The 18,614-nt window shown below is 49.9% G+C and overlaps 3 protein-coding genes across 7 annotated transcripts; 2 read left to right on the top strand and 1 right to left on the bottom strand.

Moving 5' to 3' along the window:
• Window positions 1-1,944: 1,944 nt before the first annotated feature.
• LOC133489479 (uncharacterized protein CXorf38 homolog) lies at window positions 1,945-7,461 on the top strand. Of its 4 annotated transcripts, none has more exons than XM_061798608.1 (7): window positions 1,946-2,207; window positions 2,649-2,783; window positions 3,623-3,751; window positions 4,090-4,239; window positions 4,340-4,516; window positions 4,661-4,824; window positions 7,443-7,461. In XM_061798608.1, the coding sequence occupies exons 1-6, from the start codon at window positions 2,007-2,009 to the stop codon at window positions 4,778-4,780; spliced, it is 912 nt and encodes a 303-aa protein (XP_061654592.1). In that variant the 5' UTR covers window positions 1,946-2,006; the 3' UTR covers window positions 4,781-4,824; window positions 7,443-7,461. The 4 variants fall into 4 exon arrangements, with proteins under 4 accessions (XP_061654594.1, XP_061654592.1, XP_061654593.1 ...); XM_061798609.1 differs by lacking the exon at window positions 7,443-7,461 and adding an exon at window positions 5,824-6,708; XM_061798607.1 differs by lacking the exon at window positions 7,443-7,461 and adding an exon at window positions 6,632-6,828 and having other exon boundaries at window positions 1,947-2,207.
• Window positions 5,489-13,180, bottom strand: LOC133489477 (granulocyte-macrophage colony-stimulating factor receptor subunit alpha-like). The gene is made up of 10 exons (XM_061798605.1): window positions 13,124-13,180; window positions 10,083-10,137; window positions 9,402-9,475; window positions 8,901-8,947; window positions 8,661-8,818; window positions 8,399-8,574; window positions 7,749-7,882; window positions 7,472-7,658; window positions 7,228-7,339; window positions 5,489-6,026 (listed from the first exon to the last, which is right to left on the bottom strand). Exons 3-10 carry the CDS (start codon window positions 9,466-9,468, stop codon window positions 5,861-5,863), a joined length of 1,047 nt encoding a protein of 348 aa, XP_061654589.1. The 5' UTR covers window positions 9,469-9,475; window positions 10,083-10,137; window positions 13,124-13,180; the 3' UTR covers window positions 5,489-5,860.
• On the top strand, window positions 11,576-18,611 carry catip (ciliogenesis associated TTC17 interacting protein). 2 transcript variants are annotated; one of them, XM_061798603.1, is made up of 9 exons: window positions 11,576-11,786; window positions 12,242-12,427; window positions 12,682-12,737; window positions 12,813-12,899; window positions 13,148-13,315; window positions 13,691-13,815; window positions 14,214-14,290; window positions 14,376-14,443; window positions 17,533-18,611. In XM_061798603.1, exons 1-9 carry the CDS (start codon window positions 11,696-11,698, stop codon window positions 17,665-17,667), a joined length of 993 nt encoding a protein of 330 aa, XP_061654587.1. In that variant the 5' UTR covers window positions 11,576-11,695; the 3' UTR covers window positions 17,668-18,611. The 2 variants fall into 2 exon arrangements, with proteins under 2 accessions (XP_061654587.1, XP_061654586.1); XM_061798602.1 differs by lacking the exon at window positions 17,533-18,611 and adding an exon at window positions 15,184-15,419 and having other exon boundaries at window positions 11,578-11,786.
• Window positions 18,612-18,614: the final 3 nt, after the last annotated feature.

Here is an 18,614-nt window from a genome sequence, read left to right as displayed (position 1 = left end):
TCTGCTTCTCCTGCGGCCGTCGGCAACGCGAGGTCCCGCTCGATTTCTCAACGCCTTTGTGATGAGTCGCGGGAACCGGCAACGGTGATTTTGCTTCATTGTTTGGAAGAGAGCTGGAAGGAGACACAGCGAAACGAGATGCAATGAGAGGAGGAGCCCGATCTTGCTCGCGAGATCCAAAAAAAAGTGGATTTCGGCCAACAACGGTCTCCTCTGACAAAGCGTTTTCTGCGGGAGTGCAGAAGGAGGGAAAGTGAAAGGTTGTAACAAAGCATTCGGCGAGCAGATAGCTCTGACAGCCGCTTGGGGCTGGGGGGCATCGGGGGGGGGGGGCGCTTCCCTTTGAAGGGCGCGACGGTTGGGTGTGTGCGTGAGTGCTTGGGGACCTGCGCGGTGAGGACTGCACATTGGGATTTCTTTCGGAATACTAATGCGTCTTTGATCTCCTCTGCTTAAGAAACACCCTGCTGGGATGGCGGGACTGCTGGGCACGCACGGGCACGCACGCACTCTCGCTCAGGCCTCACACGCATACCCGCACTCATAAACACACTCTGAGGCATCTCATCTTCTTCAACTATCTCCAAATCCATCGAGATCCAATTACAAAGATGGAGGGTATCTGTTTTTGCCAGTGCATCCTAAAAGACTCCAGATTCAATTTTCATGTGCAGCCAAAATTCGTTGATTCAACACAAATGTCTTTTTCGTTCTCGCAATTGAATGTAATGTGTTTTAATGGCGCGTGTGTTAAGCGTTGCCGTCAAATGTTCTTTTCGGCGTCATATGGAGGCTTCGGCTTTTCGCGTGCCGATCCATCGCAAAAGCCGACAACGCGCAAACGCTCCGACTTGGCATTTCTAAGAAAATTCTGCAGGCCCGCGTTTCCCTCGCACGTTCGCCGGTTGCAGCGAGCGAGCGCGAAAAGCTCGCTGAGGGCATCAATAAGAAATCGCACTTCAACCAATACTTTTGGCAATATAGTGTATTTCTCTACCTTTGCATTTGTTTGATCATCTTTCGCTACACTTGTTGATGTTTTTTCATCTGACTCAGGTGACAACTGCCGTTGTTGTAAAGGTCACCACCCGCGACCCAAAGAGAACATCGAAAACGGATCGTCCCCATCATCATCAGCTCTTTTTCTTTGCAAGTACCTGGATATCCGATGCCCCTTCTCATCCCGCATTTCAAGTGTGAAAAACAAATTTGGCCATTTTTGGAAATGTCTCCCATTTTTGGGAAATGTCTCCCATGCTGAAACAGCCACGCTGCGTTCCAAATTCGAGGCATTGATGGTCAATGCAATTCTTATTGACAGCGCAAATGGCGGCGGCCCACCGAAACACTCGTCTTGCATAACGGTAAAGACATAAACCGCTTTGTAAAAAATGCCGCGAGTTACGCAATTTCCGCGTTGCCCTTCAAACTCTGCGGTCACGAGTGCTTAGGTGAGCCCAACGACTCCTTAACGCTTGTCTTTATACAATCGGAATAACGGCAAAGACATGCAATTGTTCCTGTCACAAATTCGTACATCTCTAGTTTTGTACAACCGACAGTAAAAATACGGTTTGACATTTTGACTTGACAATCAGTACTTGTACTTTGACTTTTTGACTTTACACGAGTATACGTACTTCTAACTGAAGTATTCTGATCATTAGGTTGTGCTGGTAGACACGGAGTGTCTTGTCCAGCGCGTGTGTAAAGATACAAAACTACACTGGAGTTTTGGCACACATCAGGTAAGTTATTGATTTCAAAAAGAAGATATTCGAGTCAGCTGCAGTTTCCGGTAGGTGGCTTGTCTCTCCAAATTCCCGAGAAGAAATGTGACACAAACGCTTAAGTGGACGCCCGCCGTGAAAAAGGCGCGTGTAAATATATGGCTTGTGCGTCGACAGCGCCCTCTGGCGACGAGATGTGCGCGTGCTTGCGGGGGGGCGGGGCCACTCTCGCTGAACTTCCTGCTCGCTCGCTCGTCTTTTCCTCGAGCCGCCGCCATGTGCGAGGGGCTGCTCGCGCGTCTCAACGACCCGCAATACGTCAACTGGCTGAAGGCGGGCAAGTGCCTGTACATCGTCAAGGACGCCTTGCATCCCTACGCCGATGAGCGCGTGCGACTTTTCCACCGAGCTTTGCTCCGCGACGAGCCTCGTCTGCGGCGGCGATGCCCGTGGGCGTGCCGGCCCGCCGACGTTAAGGTGCGCAAAGGTCAACGTCGGTCGTCACGCGCTCGAGTCGTGTTGCTTCGTTGTCTTCGAAAGAAAGAAAGAAGGAAGGAAGGAAGGGAGGGAGGGAGGGAGGGAGGAGGAAGGGCGGCGGGTTCTGCACGAGCCAATCAAAACAGCAAGGCTAATTTAGCTAGGCTGTGATGATCTTTTCCCCCCAAATCACAATCAGAATCATCTTTGTTTTGCCGAGTATGTCCAAAAAAAACACACAAGGAATTTGTCTCCGGTCGTTGGAGGCGCTCGAGTACGACAACAGTCAGTCAGTCAATTGACGGAGAACACAAATGTCAATCAGTCGAGATATCGAGAGCTTCTTTGCGGCGTCTTAAACTGTGTCGTCATCGCCCACTTTCAGGAGTCAAAAGTGCTGTTTTCAAAGAGAGTCACTCGATTCGTTTGACGCCTGTGCAGCTTTCCAGGGCCTGCGACTCGTGTTTGCACTGGAAGTCCGAGATCGTCAAGCACCACAGGAGACCCGAGTCCGCCCTCCACTGGGACAACTGCGCTCCTTCTGCGTGGCCGACGCACCACTGGGAGCTGGCCAAGGTCCGTGCAAAAACACCACATTGGCCCGCTTCGCCTCGTCGTAAACCTTCTTTTCCAGCTCTCGATCTTGACCGTCGACGATGCGCCGGCCTTCTCGACGTCGACGAACTCGTGCTCGCGCCGTCGTTTGCGAAAGCAACTCGAGGCATTTCGAAGTCGGTGGCCAGCCCAGCGCCGTTTGCAAGCGAGAGCCGATTGACGCGCCAATTAGCTCTCATAGTAACTTACGTTATTCATAATAATGATTGATATTTATGCCAGGACACCGATCACGGGCAGGATTCCTCTCGCAAAAATGAGGAAACCGATCAATATGAATATGCAACACTTTATTTCAATAAAGCTCTGCAAGTGTTGACGTTCAGAAATGATGGCTTCTGTACCGTTCCTAGGAAATCACAATGGCCCAAGACGGGTCAGAAGTACTCGTGTGGCCCGCAGCACAGAATGCGTTTGACTTCCTCAAGTGAATATTTGGCAAGTTTCACAAATGAACGGCAAATGCCGAGCGCCAACTTGAAGTTGGGCGGGAAACAAAAACAACAAAAAGAGATGCAAATCCACTTTTAGCGCGCCTATGGCGTACTTTGCTCTCGGAAGGTTAGGCCACTTGATGAAATGTCGCGCTCGGACGCTTTATTTTCTTCGGCCGTCGCAGGTTGTTGCTCAGCGGACGGAACGCTTTAAAGCTCGCGCGCACGTCCGCTAATGACGTTTAGCCTGATGCGGTGCGAATGCGGTGCGCCAGCGAGCCCACCCGGTTGGCAAGAATTCAGAAGCCAAATTCCAACCACAAGCTTCCGGAAAGTTGCCATGTATTTTTTTGTTTGTTCCGCCAGGCTTACATGCCACGAGGTCAGGCCCGCGTGAAGGCGGCGCATGACTGCGATCCCGCCGCTCTGCTCAACCTCATCAACTTCTGCGACTGTTTTGCCTCCGTGACCTCTAACCCGGCTTGCGTGACAGAGGTGAGCGTCCCTACAATGCTAACCTGTGCAAAAAAAACAAAACAAGACAAAAAGAGCACTTGGCTTTTGTCATTTCACGAATCATCGTGCCACTCAGTGAGATAAGTCGTCGATGCCACGTGGGAAAGTACCGCAGTTTTGATTCGGGCCCGATGAGGTTCGCTATAATTCCTCTCGTTCGAGAGATTGTTGGTGTCGTGCTTCACCTAGCAGACACGGGCTACGTTACGTTCGCTGCCAATCGCGAGCTGAGCGTAGCAAATTCACCGATTGCTCAACGTTGTCGATCTAACGCGCCGTTGCGGTTTTTGTGCTTCCGTACGGCGCGTGCGTTGCAGCTGCTCAGATTTCGGAACGAGTTGATGCATTCTGCTAACCTGCACGTGAACGACACGTGGATGGAGAAATTCCAGCTGGCGCTGGCACGTTTCGTGCAGCTGTTCAGCCACGTACCCGACATGGCGCTGGCGGAGGTGCGGCTAACTCGGGTGAGCGCGTCTGCGTTTCTTCGCCACCTTTGCTACGATAGGACACTTTTTCTTTCAAACCTTCTTCTACTTTCTGGCACCTCACGACGTCTCGTTGCAGATGCTAGCAGTTGATTTGTCAATATGTGCGACCGACGCCGTGGATTATACTGGCGTGGCGTTAGCTGCGGATTCAGAGGATTACGAGATCTGGCCCCAACTAATCGCCCAATGGGAGGCGGCCTTACTACAAGAGAGGCTGCGGGAGTTGCGGCGTTCGGCTGAAGACGAAACCATGGTGAGGAAATGAAATCGAGTGCGGCGTCTCTCCATCGTCCGAGGTTTTATTTCTTCATGGGATCGATGTTTTGCTCACTTGCGCTTCTGTGCGTAGCTTCCTTTTTGCTTGATGCGTTATTAATACCTTTTTTTTCTTTCGCAGGACAGCGAGCAGCTGATGATGCTGAAGGGTTTCCTGCAGGAGAACAAAGATCTCAGCGCCAAGTTTTCTGCCGAGCTGCCGTCCGTCGGCACGTCGGCGGCCGGACGGAGTCAGAGCTGACGCGCGGTCGGCGGCTGATTGGGCGATTGTCTACGATCTCGCCAGTAGGTTTTTATCCACTACGTTCTTAATTGGGCTCATTGTGTGCGTGTAGAAATCTGAAGCAGAAAAGTCCCCTTTGCAGCTTTATGTTCTGCACTGACACGACTACGGGTTCCCAAATGTTTTTCGATACGTTGTTGAATCAGAGGGATGCCGAAGAGCTTTTTTGGTCTCCTTGCTTTCCGCTGCCATCCATGTCTTTCTCGCGCTATTGCCTGTATTGCGTTTTCGTCCCGTGCTGTGTATATTACGCAACTGGAAATGTTACGCAATGCGAAGCATTCCTCTACCAATGCTAAAAGCAATAAGAAGTATCATTTCTATCAAATGTATTTACCGTCATAAGAAATGCCAATCAAAGTCGACACCGCAATCCCGACGCGGGTCACGGCGATGTTACGAGTTGCTACTGGCATTATTTGAACATGATTCAGTCCCGAGTGGTTTGCACGTCTGCCTCGCAGTCCTAAGCTTGAGGGTTCCGACACAATTTGACACCATCGACGCGAAGGCGCGTTCGGTATCGTACATTCGGAGGGGCCGGCGAACGATTTGTTTGGGAGTGGCGCGCTCTCTCAGCGTTCAGTTGAAAAATCCTTTGAACTGAAGAAAAACCTGTTGTGTCACTTTTACCAACTTATTATAGATTTGGATTGACGAACCTAATTCAATGTTGCAAACCACAATTACAGTTTATTTTCAATGAATACAACGAGCCCAGGTTTTGGAGCTTTTCCTTGCCTGATTGGGGGTTTAGATTAGGGGATGTCGTCAGTCTTTGCCAACTGCGGGGCCGCGACGCCCTTTGAGACTTTTTTGTGAGTAAGGGCGACAAAAAAATAAACTTGACTAGTAGAAATGTTTATCTCTAAACACGTGAACGATATGGACAAAGTCATTCTAATCATTCCATTGTTGCGATGAAAATGACTTTATAACTCTTTCTCTGTGTCGTCCACCACCGTGATCTCCTCTTCATACTTCGCCGACGTCGCGGGAAGATAAAACTGGAGGAAAACAAAATCCATTTCACAAAGGTTACATTTTTTTCGAGTGGCAGCTGAACAGCCCTTGTTGAATTCTTCGATGTGTCAGCGATTGCGCGTGCGTAGACGTCCTTACGTCGAATGTGTTGTTTCCGTCCAGGAAATATTTGTACTTTAATGGGGGGAGAGGAATCGTGGGAAACAGAACCTTCATCACCCTAAAAAACAAACACAGAAAAAAGTCTTTTGTTTTTCTCCTTTCTTTTCAAACAAGTACTCAAGTACTCAAACAAGAGGTGCATCCTGTCATACATTGCTGTAAAAAATACTTTTTATTTTGATTTCACTTAAATGTTTCAGATCATCAAACCAATTTGCATACCAGAGAAAGATAACACAAGTAAATATAAGATACAGTTTGTTGTTATTTGTTAAGGGGGAAGAAAATCCAAACCTATTTGTCCCTACGCAAGAAAGCAATTGGCCCTTGAACCAAAGACCCGGTTGTGCCGCCCTTGGTTGTAATAGCTGAAATCAACCCCCCCGCCCCCCCCATTCTGAGGTAGACCTGCTCGTTTGTTTCGGGTCGTCGTCCTGCCGCAACCGATGGCCGGACGTTTGCCTGCATGATTTTCTAGTAGGCGGCAACATTCGTTGCTCTATTAATCACGGCAAGTCGTCCAGGTCCCGAAGTAACAAAGCCGCCGCCGTGTTCGACTGTTGGCATGATGTTCTTTTGATCGGATGTTGTGTTATTTTCATGCTTCAGATGGAACAGGCCTCACTTCTAAAAATGTGAACGTTTGTCTACTTTGATCCGCAGAATATTTCTTCAGAAGTCATCCGGATCTTCCATATGTTTCTTGCTGTTTTGCCTTTGTGTTCTTTTTTGTTAGTACTGGCCTTTTGTTGCCCACAGCTGGATAGTTGTCCTTTTTTTCTTAATAGATCAAATCATCGTTTACAAACTGCATTTTTTTCAATGTACGTGGGAGATATTAAAATGGTCTTGATGATCCAGACTGTTTACAAAGCGTCTTCAATTTTCTGCTTGAACACAGACAAAGCTATTTTGAAATGCTCCGAACGGGAGGAGCGAATCACTTTGTCGATGTTGCGAAGAGCGCCATAACGTGCGTGCGTGTGCCGCAGCTGCCATTATGTAGCTCGTCGGACGGCGAACAAGTTGAGACGAAATCAACAGCAAGCAAAATAGCTCTTGACGATCAATGACTTAATTAGTATGGCTTTACCTATCAATCGCCATCTTTTAATTTCTGCACTAAATATAATATAATACACCACCTCAGCTGTTGATGTCAACGCTATGTTTTGCGCATCGGCATTTACAAAACGAAGTACGCCCGCGCCACGTAACTCATTTGCGACCTTTCGCGTTTGGGAACCAAGGCGCCGTACCTGAGACGGTGGACCCTCAGGAGCCAGAACAGAGTGACGAGGATCATGGGGATTCCGAGTGCAAACGGGACCGTCCGCTTCATGTTGAGCGGATCCAATGACCTTTCTATTGCTGTCGAGAAAGATGCAAATAGTGAGGCCACAAACCAAGGTGGCCTCAAAGAAATGCTCAATTTGATTGTATTTTATTTTTTTAATTATGGTTACGGATCAAGCCGGCACGGCGGAAGACCGGTTAGCGCACCTGCCTCACTGTTCTGAGGTTGCGGGTTCAGGAGTTGAAACGTACCGACAGTATTGCTCCACTGGCTCCATGATCGCGATCCTGAGCAAGCGGTCGATTTCCGGGCTCTGAGCCTCACGCTCAAGTCGGACGTACGATCAACGTTGGGGATCGTGTAAGTCAGCTCGCCCCTCTCGATTGTACATTTCTTTTGTTGACCGGCCAATGGCAGCAGTTAATAGAATAGTCTGACTTCTTTGCAGAATGACATTTGGCTGCGTCTTTTTCTTGGACCTACCTGGCGTCCCACGTCCAGCTGGTACTGGAAGCACGTGGGGTTTCGGTGGGCGGCCGCGCGCGGCGCGTCCCAGGTCACCGCCAGGTCGACGCCTTTGACCGAAGCGCGGACGTTTCCGGGCGGACGCGAAACCTCTGCCGACGCAGGACGACAAAACCTGTTTGCTCTCACTTGAACACAGCGTCAAAGTCAACAAGTAATGAAATGAAGTCCAAGTGCACAGTTTCCAACCCTTTTGTCCTGATCTGGGATTGTGTCATGTTTTCTCTGCGGCGCTTTTTTTTTTTTTTTTTTTTTTTCTTCGTGTCACGTCTACTCGCCGGGTTTGCGTCCCCACCTTTTCTCGTCCACCCTGCTTCCCGTACGGGTCCACGCATCGGGTCCCCCCGGCCACTCGCGTGCCTCGTTGTCCCGTCGATTTGGTTGCCTGCTTGCTTTCAGTCTGTTGTTTGTGCGCTGTTGTCATATGTTTTGAGTTTCCTCAAGTCCTGTCATGTTTCTTGTAGTGGCGACAGTTCTGTTTTCTAGTGTTTCTTTACTTTGAATTGATTTTTTTTATTTTTTTTTGTAAAAAATCCTTTCAGTGACACAATGTCGCATTTGCAACGTCACGACAGGGGAACACGATGGAGTTTTGTTTTGTTTCTTACCGATCGTTTCAGCGTCGTACCCGTAGCCGTACACGACCCACCTCTGGCGCAGGGACACGTTGAATTGGACCGTGACATACAACAGCTTGTCATCCCTCAGAGCGATGGACGCCGATCCGGAATGTTCTCGAGACGTCGGGCGAAGCGGGCGAACGGTGCCGTTGTTCTCGCAAATGCTGCACGTTAAGGAAGAACAGAGGGGTCGCCGCTTGTAAATGTTCGTTTTCACCACTGGCGGAGCTGCAGGAAACGGAGGCGATACCTGATGGAAACATAAAGCCGAGCGTCCGCCGGCAAAGCGGGGAAGGCCCACGAGCAGTTGAGCACGTTGGTTGGGTAAAGCGAGCAGTTAAAGGTTTCGTCCTCTTTGATATACACCGTGTCACCGAAATCCGCTTCTGAGGAACTCGACACTCGGAGCTGGGGGAAAAAAATGCATGCAAATTGAAGCTAAGTGCACTCGCACGCGCTCGGAACTTGGAAGTTCGGACATGCTTCTTACGTTATCGATCGAGTTTTGATCCCGACAGGCGTCGACATCGCTGGCCTCTGTTGAGAAGGAATATACGTTGCGGTGGCTGCAGCTCGTGACGCCGCCGCAGCGCAGCGTTTTTTGTTTTTGTTTTTGTTTTTGTACCTCTACCTGTGTTGTTTGTGTCTTAGGATTATTGTGCAAAACAATGGACCCGTTCCCATAAAAGAGGCAAAATAATAAAGACTGAACCTTTCACATTTGTTTGAGTTTCCACAAAAGAAGAATGTAAAAGTTTGTCATTAGCTCACAAGTTTGGTGCAGGAGAAATTCCCCCCCCCCCCCCAATTGGTTCCAATGTTCTTGGAGGGATTGTATCAATTTGAAAATTGCCAAATTCAAGTTGTCGTCATGCTGGTTGTATCCCCCCAGATGGTGACCCTTCGCTAGACTGCACACGCGGTTTATACTGTCGTTGCCGCTCATGGTGCGTGCGTGCGTGCGTGCGTGCGGGGATCGGTGGTCATCTACCGCTTTGGAAGGCCGCCACAATCAGCAGACCGCAACAAACGAGTGCTTGAGCCCGACACAACTTCATCGCCGACCTGCAAGTGCGCACACGCACGCCGAACAGAAAAGAAAGACAAAAGACGTTCATGAGCGCACACGCACAGTTGCTGCGTTAGCCGACGCAAAATCATTTCCTGCAGCTTTTCTAACTTCCCTTTTGGAAGTGTTGCCAGAAACAAGCCGTCCGTCAGTCGCTCTCGGCGTCCACAAACGCCGAGAGACAATTGACCTGCCGACCTTCCTTCCTCTTGCTTCGAATTGTGACTTGGAGCCGACGCGCGCGCGTCTCCGTCCGTTTGCCGAAAGCTTCGTTTAGCGAGCGAGCTCAGTTCAAAAAGTCAACGTCACGTCGTAAGGAGGCACGCCGTACGCTCGGTTGGAAATATTCGGATGATTAGAGCTCACGGCAAACGGAAAGCCCAAATTGGCCATGTCTTCAAAATACGATCTTACAGAACAAACCGTGGACGCGATTTGGAAAGTCCACGGTTTTTGGAATTTGCCCTGTGGAAAGTAGTTCACGAATGATTTTAAAGTACGAGTGCGGACACGTACCTGTCTTCATATGTTGGAGGACAACGCAGGGACGTGTGAATTGTGGCAATTTAAAAGCTCTTTTTTTTTTTTCGAAAAAGCTGTTACCTCCCGCTGCGTTGACCTTCCTTCGCTCTCTTTGACGGAAGACAAAGTCGCCTTTCTGAAGAAAGGAGAAGTAAGTAAGATTTGTCACGCGTGTGCCGTCAAGAGTTTCAGGAAACTTTTGGGTCGTTTACGAGGACAGCAAGTATTGGCATTCGCTGAAGAATCGTTACAATGAGACCTTGAAAATGAAATGAAAGGAACAAGTCAACAACGTGTGTGAATCTGCCGTTTGGACTCAAACGCGTCCCGCGACGTGATGTTTGTCCCGCTGAAACCGAGACCGGATGAGCTGACCTGATCGGGAGCTCGGAAGGATCGGAGAATCGGGAGCTCGGAGGGATCGGAGAATCGGGAGCTCGCCGCTTTGACTTTGAATGGTCGAACTTGTCACCTCTGCGGGAAGCGGAAATGGAGCCGAGATTCAAACCCGGGAACTCTTGACTGTCAGGCGGGCGTGCGAGCCGCTAGGCCGCCCCCCTGGTGGTTCTCAAAGTGTGGCACGCGGGCTCCCTCGAGTGGGACGCGGACGAACCGCTGACCGATAACGTTCCGACTGTGTAACATTACACGTTCAATATACGTTTTAGGAAACAATTTCTGCCTCGTTTTGGATGAGCACTTAGGCCGACGACGTCGCAGATGCGGATGGCGACAGATGTGGTTTGCTCGTCCGAATCGGCCGCGACGAGCTTCGCTCCGACCGACCGATCGGAGGACAGAAAGACGGCGACGTCACCGAGGGCCGGCCGGCTTTCAAATCCGAGCCCGTCGCTAATCTGCTTTCCGTTAACGTCGAGCTCGCGTGGCGAAATCCGATCGGTCGGCCGAGAGAAATGCTACGAAAGGAAGCCTGTTGGGGAACGGTTCCTAAAATGTCAAGGAAGAACGATTTGCATTCTAATGAGCGTTTAATAATAAAATAGACATCCGTGCTCCAATTCTGAGCCGCATTCTACGCACGTTTTGATGCGTTTATATGTATAAGAGGACATTTCTATGCATTTTGGAGTGAACTCATTTTACAATTATTTGCTTTACCGTAGACCACCGCTGTCAAACTCGCAGGCCGGGGGCCAGATCCGGCCCATCTTATCATTTTATGCGTCCCGCGAAAGCAAATCGACTTGTATGATTCGTGCTCAAATCCGTACCAAAATGTCAAAATGTCGTACGTGATAAATAATAACATTGAGAGACAATCTGTCGCGACCGAAATCTTTGGTGACGATAGTTCTGCAAATGATTCTCCTCGAAGGCTTCTGCTTATCCGCCAACGAGTTTGCGTGTGGATATGATACGATGAGGTGATTCCATGTTTCGTTACGGCCCCGTGAGGGAAAGCGTCACGCAACAAAAGTGAGTTCGACACAAAAAGACGGTTTGTTTCAAATGAGAATTTGAACGGTTGCCTTGGCAAATGCAAGCGCGACGGCGGGCAACTCTATCCGAATTGGCCCGCCCACTTGCACGCCACTTTACGGCACTCGAGCCGCGGTTGCCATGACAACTCCTCTGTCGTCCCTCTGCAAGCCGGACGAGGAGAGCTCGAGGCCTGCGCCCGCTTTTGGCTTCGGGGGTCCCGGGAAGTGCGTTCTCTGCCGCCGCCGGCAGCAATGGAGGCGCCGGAGAGGAGCGAGAAGGGAGGCAAGCTCGCCGCGGAGACGAGAGCCTCCGAGGAAGCGCTCGCCTTCTTGGCCGGCGTCGGTGGGTCGCCTTTGCCATTTTGGGGCCTTTTCTTGCGTCGCGGGCGAGCGGCTGTTTTTGGCACCCGTCGGAAGAGTTGCAAAAATATTTCCGGAGGCGGAAGTGGTGACGTCAGCGTTGTTCCTAAAGATCAAATGCAAATACTTCCGAGTGGAATAGACTCGTGCGTGTCCACAGTTTTCCATGATGTTTGGCAAATGAAGCAGTTTTTGGGGTTTGTTTTGTTTTTTGCACGGGTGCCCACTTTAGTAACTCGAAGAATCCGAAACAATAAACGACCAAAAGCTTCGGAAGAAATGACGTCATCGGCGGGGGGGGGGGGGGGGGTTGAAAATTGTTTCAAGGCCAAGAAGTCTTACTTGTGACTTTGGAGACGCTCCTGACAAATTGCAAAAGCGCCATTGGACGATGGTCCGTTTGTCCTCCGAAGGCCGACTCTTTCCTTCGCTCCGCAGAGCCCGAGGAGCTGCCGAAGTGCGCGTTCGCCGACTCTCTGACGACGGCGTCGGAAGGCGGTCGAGACTTGGGGAGCTTCCGCGTGTCGGTGGAGTTCGCCCGCAGAGCGGGTCGGCCGTGTTTGCTGCTCCACGCGCGCAGCCGGGGCGCCGTCGACGACTCCCCGTGCGGAACGACGCTGACAGGTGACGGACGGGCGACGTTTTGTTCGGGGGCTGGCTCTCTATTTATGCCGTTTTATTTTATTACATTGCTGTAAGTGTCTTTGTTTCCAAACATTGAAATCGTTGTGGTTGTAGTTGCAACAGATTGAGCTCTTTCTAACATTTTGCCCCCTCGTGCAGCTAAATACTCCGTTAAGACCAAAAACGCTCTCTGGGTCTTATTGGACTGTCTCTAATTTGGTTGTCTCTTTTTTTTTCTCCCCCCTCCACGTCAGTCTACCTGACCGCCGACCTCGAGGTGCTGGAGGAAGAGCGCCACGAGTACGTCGAGGCAGGTCACCGAGCGTCCGCCGGGAAACGCGCCTCCCGAAACGCTCGTAAAACGCTTTGCGTGCGTCTTTTGCAGCTCGACGGCCGCGTTTTGGACAAGCGCTGTCACATGGTGCGACGGGACGGACAGATGAGCGTCGATCAAGTTAGCGGTGTCGGAAAGGTGAGCGTCGAGCCGAGCGAAGGGTTAAAACGTTCTCGAGGGCGCTCGGGGCGACGGGGGGCATTGGGCCCGTTTGTTCGAGCGACCGCAGTTGAATTACAACCCTCGACGACGACGTCGGCGTTTTCCCATCCTCTCGTCGGTCGGTCGGCGCAAGAGTCGCCACGGCAATCGGAACGCGTTTGTAACGTTGTTGTTGTGCCTTGCCCGTGACGCAATCTCACCGCCGAATGTTTGCGTGTGCGCAGGAGGTGACGAGGGACAGCGTCTGGCATCCCGCGGCCGCCCTCCGAGGGCTCGTAACCGAGGGCTCCAACTTCCTGCTCATGCGCCTGATGGCTTTGAGGAAGAAAGTGCCGGAACACATGACCTTCCTCTCCTTTGACAACAAATTGCGCATCAGCCGCACCACCTTTGTAAGTGATCGCAAACCTTCCGGTTTCATGCATTTTTTTCATCGGGTTCGAACGGCGTTTTAAAATATACTATTATACTCGTTATACATGTGTTTCCAGTGGCTATTTGTAAACAAAATCAATCTTTATTCTTGTAAACGTCGCAACAACAACGGGAATATGCGAGTGGCGAGGCGACGGCGGTTGACAACCGGGACTAGTTGTCCGAGGTTAGCCCGTTTGAGGGCCGGCGGTCCTCCGACGCTAACACGGACGGACGGGCGGGCGGACGATTTCGCGGAAGTACTGCGCGTCCGTGCAAATGAGGTCGAGGACGAGACTCTGGTCCAAATAGTAAGTGATGTTAAGCGGTGCGGCGTTTGTGTGCGTGATCAGCGAGAGCTGGAGCAGAAGCGGATGGAGATGAACGGGCAAACTGTGGACCTGTTCGGCGTGGAGAGGATTCTTCATTCCGTGGATGAAAGCCCGACGACGTGGCACTGCTACTTTTTGCCCGACGGGTAAGAGCCATTCCCTTCCGCGCATCCGCAGCCGACTCGCAGGGTCATCACCGAGAGAACGTGGGAACATTGGCACGCGCCTTTATACCCTTCCCGCGCTTGATTGGTGAAGAATTGATTCAAGACTCGTTATCTCCGCAACATTTAAATGGCACCATTTGAGCCATGGAATTCAAAAGCAATGATGAATAGAACGCGGCCCGGCTTTGTGCGATCTTCCAGAGCCAAGGTTTTCGAAAGAGAACGTCGGACTGCGCTCGATGCTTTTGCATGTTAACGTTGTTGTGAAGGATCGTTCAAGCGAATGCGGAAAAACCTCCAATCCGCCTCCGGGCCACGTCGCGCTTGTCCTCGTGACGTATACGCCAAGAATATTTTGCCTGTGGCCGTTTTGTCAGGCATCTTGCGAGCAGATCGCAGGTGGGCTCTCCGGTCACGATGAGGTTACTGCAGCTGCCGTCACAGAACGAAGAAGGTAGCGACACCGTCGTACGGCACGCCGTACTCATTCTCGCGGCACAGGCTTTCCTTTACGTGTTGATTTTTGTTTTCCCTCAAAGCTTACGAGAAAATCCCCTTGGTTTGGGAAGAAGACATACAGATGCGCTCCAAGTTCTTGGATCGAAAGGTAAGAATAAATGTTCAGCTAACGGTATCCAAATATCTCGCACAACATCATCATAACTGGGGATGATATAGTCCAGAACCACCTGGAATAGTTTCAAGTCTAAACACACTTAACACCGGTTCAAAAACTACTTTGGGAACGCAAAAGACGGCGAAAACCGCGTGAGTGCCCGAGTGTGTCGCCGGCGCGCGCAAAACCCCTTCGAATGTGTCGCGATCGCTCGCCGAATGGTGGCGTTTCATTTTCAATACATTTGTCGCCTGCGGACCAGGCGCCGCCCCCGGGCCTCGGACCGGCGACTGGATCGGATTGAGTTTTTCCAGTCGTGTCGCAGAAAGGTTCAATATTCATGTTATTCAACTTTGATTTATAATTGTGCAATATATGTTGACTTGGGTTATGTTTGTGTGATATTTACATTTGTTTGATGATCATAAACTTTAAAGTGGTGAAACAATTCAAAAGGAATCCGATTTTGAGAAGGCGGCCGAACGTTTTTCGCGGCGCGGCGTACAAGTAAAAGAAAACAAGAAATCTCCCTGACGCTCGCCGTCGTAGTGGATCGTCTTTCTGAAGGAGCGTTTATTCTTTCGACCGATCCGGTATGGAGTCTTAGCCGTGCGCTAATATTAATATTGACGCTATCAATGCTAATACTGCGGCCTCGCGCATCGTGCGGAACATGACGGCGTTGATGCGAGCAGATTTGGAGACTTTGTGTGTTTGCGGCGTGGTTGCAGGAGGAGCTGAAGGCTGACCACGCGTCCTACCTGAAGGCTCACCCGGAGATCCGTGCGCTCATTTCGGACTTCCTGCAATTCCTGCTGCTCAAGAAACCCGATGATGTCTTCCAGTTTGCTCGGGAATATTTCCTCCCCTTCACCTCGGACGGCAGCCCGGACTCGTCCAAATCTGCTCTGCTCACTGAGTGACATGGAATTAGGATAGGATCCAAATAAAGCCAGTTTCTCACATACCTCCCGGTTGTTTGGAGGTTATTTCCGAATTTCTGAGTGTGTGTTTGGGTCGTTGCACACTCAACTGCCGTCCAGTATGATTGCGAGAGCGCAGAAGAGCTTTCCGTCTCGTGATTGCTTTTCGTTGTCGGGAGCGTGAGCGAGGTTTGAAAGGGAAAGGCTAGACCGGGGTCGCGGTCTTTGGACCGCTTCCTGGAAGACCTTTGCTAAAAATGCGAGCGTTGAGACGGCTCAATTCACATCCAGATTTAGCTTCCTTGGGTTTAACCGCAGCGTAGACTTCAAATCAAGATCACCATTTGACAATTCAGCATCGTGACGAGAATGTCGGATTCGAGTGTTGACCAGAGTTTTTGATGAGCCGTGCTGGGAGCAGCCAGCTACAGAACATGCATTGCGATCGTGTGTTCAATAGAAGAAGGCAAGGAAACAGTTAATCAGCTTGAAAGGACAAAAATGTTGCTTTGAATACACGAGAGATTCTCCAGAGAAATGTGTGCAATTTTAAAATTTCCGTTTTTGTTTTTGGAATGACTAGGGTTCAATTACGGAGGCCCAGACATGACATGTAAAAAAAAAAAAAAAAAAAGAATACTAGTTCGTGCGCACAAGCTACTCATTTGTATCTACAAACTACTACTTCGTGCGCACGAAGTAATTGTTCGTGCGCGTGAAGAAGCCGTGGCTCCGTACTGGCCTGGAGGGTAAGCAAATCGAGCGCACTTTCACGGACGGCCGAAACTGCAAGACACACGCGATAGCGTCAGGGTAAGTTTTTCTTATCATGTTCTAGGCAATATCTTATTATTCTACATTTAAGCAGTTATTTGATTGGGTCTATGTTTGCTACTTTGTTGCAGCGAGTAGTGGACTACTCTTTGTGTGTTGGTCGGAACTGCAACTCTACCTCGACTTTCAACTTCGAAAGAGGGTGCGCTCGATTTCCTGACCCTCCTGTCCAGTATGTACTTCGTGCACACGAAATAGTTCATTATAGTAGTTTGCGCACACAAAGTAGTTTTTCCCCTCATGTCATGTCTGGGGCTCCGTATTAAATAATAGGAGGTTGTGAAATGGGTTCAACCGGACCCACACTCCTTTTCGGAAGGTGGCGCTAATTTGCCAACCGCCAACGGAAGAAGAACTTCCGCTGCGGCTCGACTTCTGTGTACGTTTTAGCTTTACCGAAGCCTCGACACAGTACGCCCATCGCTGCTTTAAAGCACTAAAACGTCATTCATTTCATTTAATGTTCGGTTAAATTCCTCTCGGTGCGCCTTGAAGCTTCTCGGCCTCGTTAGCTTAGCTTATCTTATCTTAGCTAAGCTAAGCTAGCTAGCCGCGCGAACAAAGAGACGCGTTTGTTTTTGTTGCCAACATATGGCCAGACAGAGATGATCAAGTGTGGACGCTTCGGAACGATCGAGTCGAAATGTGCGCGAACGCGGAGAGACTTTGTGCAATAAAAGAGGAGGACGAGCGTGGAGTTGTGCTGCACACACGGACGCGGGCTGGTTTGTACACTTGCTGCTTGCTTCGTCACTAACTACTTTGAGTGGCCACAAAAGAATCGTTCCCGTGTTTATATTTGAAGGTCATTTTGTAAGAATGTAGTTTTCCCTCTTATTGTCTTGAAGTTTCCGCCTCTTATTTGAAATTCTTGGAGCAATTTGTTGCATGTCAGAAATATATTACCGTTCAATACTTGTAGGTTGCCAATTCCACCTTGTTCCCATGTGCTCAAATGAAGCACAATCTCGAGATCTGGGGACCTGATTGCGGTCTACGGGCCCCACTTCTAGCCTCATTGCGGCCTCTCCATCTGATCAGCTGTCGTGCTCGCTTAGCTCAACAATAGTGGCTAAAGTTGGGAGCATTTAACCCCACGCTTATTTTTCTGAAGAGTCGATGAATTCATTCTATTTCTCTTACTCTTTAAATAGAAATATATTGGGGCAGATCTAAGGTTTGGAATCACTTTAATGTGGGTTTAAATGGAATCATTGAGTATAAATAGTTGATCGGAGATGAGGTTTTCATGCTCACCAACGTTCCTTTCTGGAAATGCACAAGTCACAGCATGACTAACCAGTTTTTCTTCATGTCCTGCAGACGTCGGTGAAGAATATCTTCGTCCTGAGCAACAGGAGCCAGAGTCGTCCTGCGTTAAAGAAGAGGCGGAAGCGACAGAAGCCCCCCACATCAAAGAAGAGGAGGAGGAGGAAGAGATCACCAAGACACCATTGACCTTTGTTCCTTTGAAGATTGAAGTTGAGGGTCAAAGTGAGGAGAGCATCGAGGCGGAGCCTCCAAGCAGCAGCTCCAGTCGGCGCGTGAAAACAGAAGGCGACGGAGACCAACGTGGACCGACACAAATCGACGGCCTCATGGCTCCGCTATCAGACAGCGACGACGTAACGTCGCACTCGCCTGACACTGAGGATGACGATGGCGATGATGATGGTGAAGGAGATATGGCACGTCACAACAAATGCTGGGAATGTTCGCAGTGCGGGAAAACATTTAGTTCAAAGAGGACCTTGCACGCTCACGCAAGAACACACACTCGAGAGAAACCCTTCGCCTGTTCAGTTTGCGGTAAAAGCTTCGCTCTAAAGAAACATTTAACAGGACACGCAAGAATACACACTGGAGAGAAACCTTTTGCCTGCGCAGTTTGTGGGAAACGCTTCTCCGTAAAGTCGACTTTAACAACGCACACACGAACACACACGGGAGAAAAACCTTTTGCCTGTTTATTTTGTGGTAAAGGCTTCTCTGTAAAGAAACATTTGACGGGACACACAAGAATACACACTGGCGAGAAACCTTTTGCCTGCTCAATTTGTGGTAAAAGCTTCTCTGTAAAGTCAACTTTAACAACGCACACCAGAACGCACACGGGCGAAAGACCTTTTGCGTGCTCGGTTTGTGATAAAAGCTTCACTATAAAGTCAAGCTTAACAAAACACACACGGACACACACTGGTGAGAAACCTTTTGCGTGTTCAGTTTGTGGCGAAAGATTCACTGAAAAAGGCACTCTGGGAAGACACACGAGGACACACACGGGCGAAAAACCTTTTGCCTGCCCGGTTTGTGATAAAAGCTTCTCTGTCAAGTCAAGTTTAACAAAACACAGGAGAAAAACCTGTTGCCTGCTCAGTTTGGAATAAAAGCTCTGCAAAGTCCAC

This window comes from Phyllopteryx taeniolatus, chromosome 14, assembly GCF_024500385.1.
Source record: "Phyllopteryx taeniolatus isolate TA_2022b chromosome 14, UOR_Ptae_1.2, whole genome shotgun sequence".
NCBI classification, from domain to species: domain Eukaryota; kingdom Metazoa; phylum Chordata; class Actinopteri; order Syngnathiformes; family Syngnathidae; genus Phyllopteryx; species Phyllopteryx taeniolatus.
This window is presented reverse-complemented; position numbering and strand designations above follow the sequence as displayed.

Coding starts and splice junctions, on each gene's coding strand:
- LOC133489479 (XM_061798608.1), top strand. CDS start 2,007: ATGTGCGAGGGGCTGCTCGCGCGTCTCAACGACCCGCAATACGTCAAC. Junction 3,752..4,089: donor ACCCGGCTTGCGTGACAGAG/GTGAGCGTCCCT, acceptor CGTGCGTTGCAG/CTGCTCAGATTTCGGAACGA. Junction 4,240..4,339: donor CGGAGGTGCGGCTAACTCGG/GTGAGCGCGTCT, acceptor GTCTCGTTGCAG/ATGCTAGCAGTTGATTTGTC.
- LOC133489477 (XM_061798605.1), bottom strand. CDS start 9,468: ATGAAGTTGTGTCGGGCTCAAGCACTCGTTTGTTGCGGTCTGCTGATT. Junction 8,575..8,660: donor CGGCTTTATGTTTCCATCAG/GTATCGCCTCCG, acceptor CTTAACGTGCAG/CATTTGCGAGAACAACGGCA. Junction 7,340..7,471: donor ACCTCAGAACAGTGAGGCAG/GTGCGCTAACCG, acceptor CTTTCTCGACAG/CAATAGAAAGGTCATTGGAT.
- catip (XM_061798602.1), top strand. CDS start 11,696: ATGGAGGCGCCGGAGAGGAGCGAGAAGGGAGGCAAGCTCGCCGCGGAG. Junction 12,738..12,812: donor AGCGCCACGAGTACGTCGAG/GCAGGTCACCGA, acceptor CGTCTTTTGCAG/CTCGACGGCCGCGTTTTGGA. Junction 14,444..15,183: donor CCAAGTTCTTGGATCGAAAG/GTAAGAATAAAT, acceptor GCGTGGTTGCAG/GAGGAGCTGAAGGCTGACCA.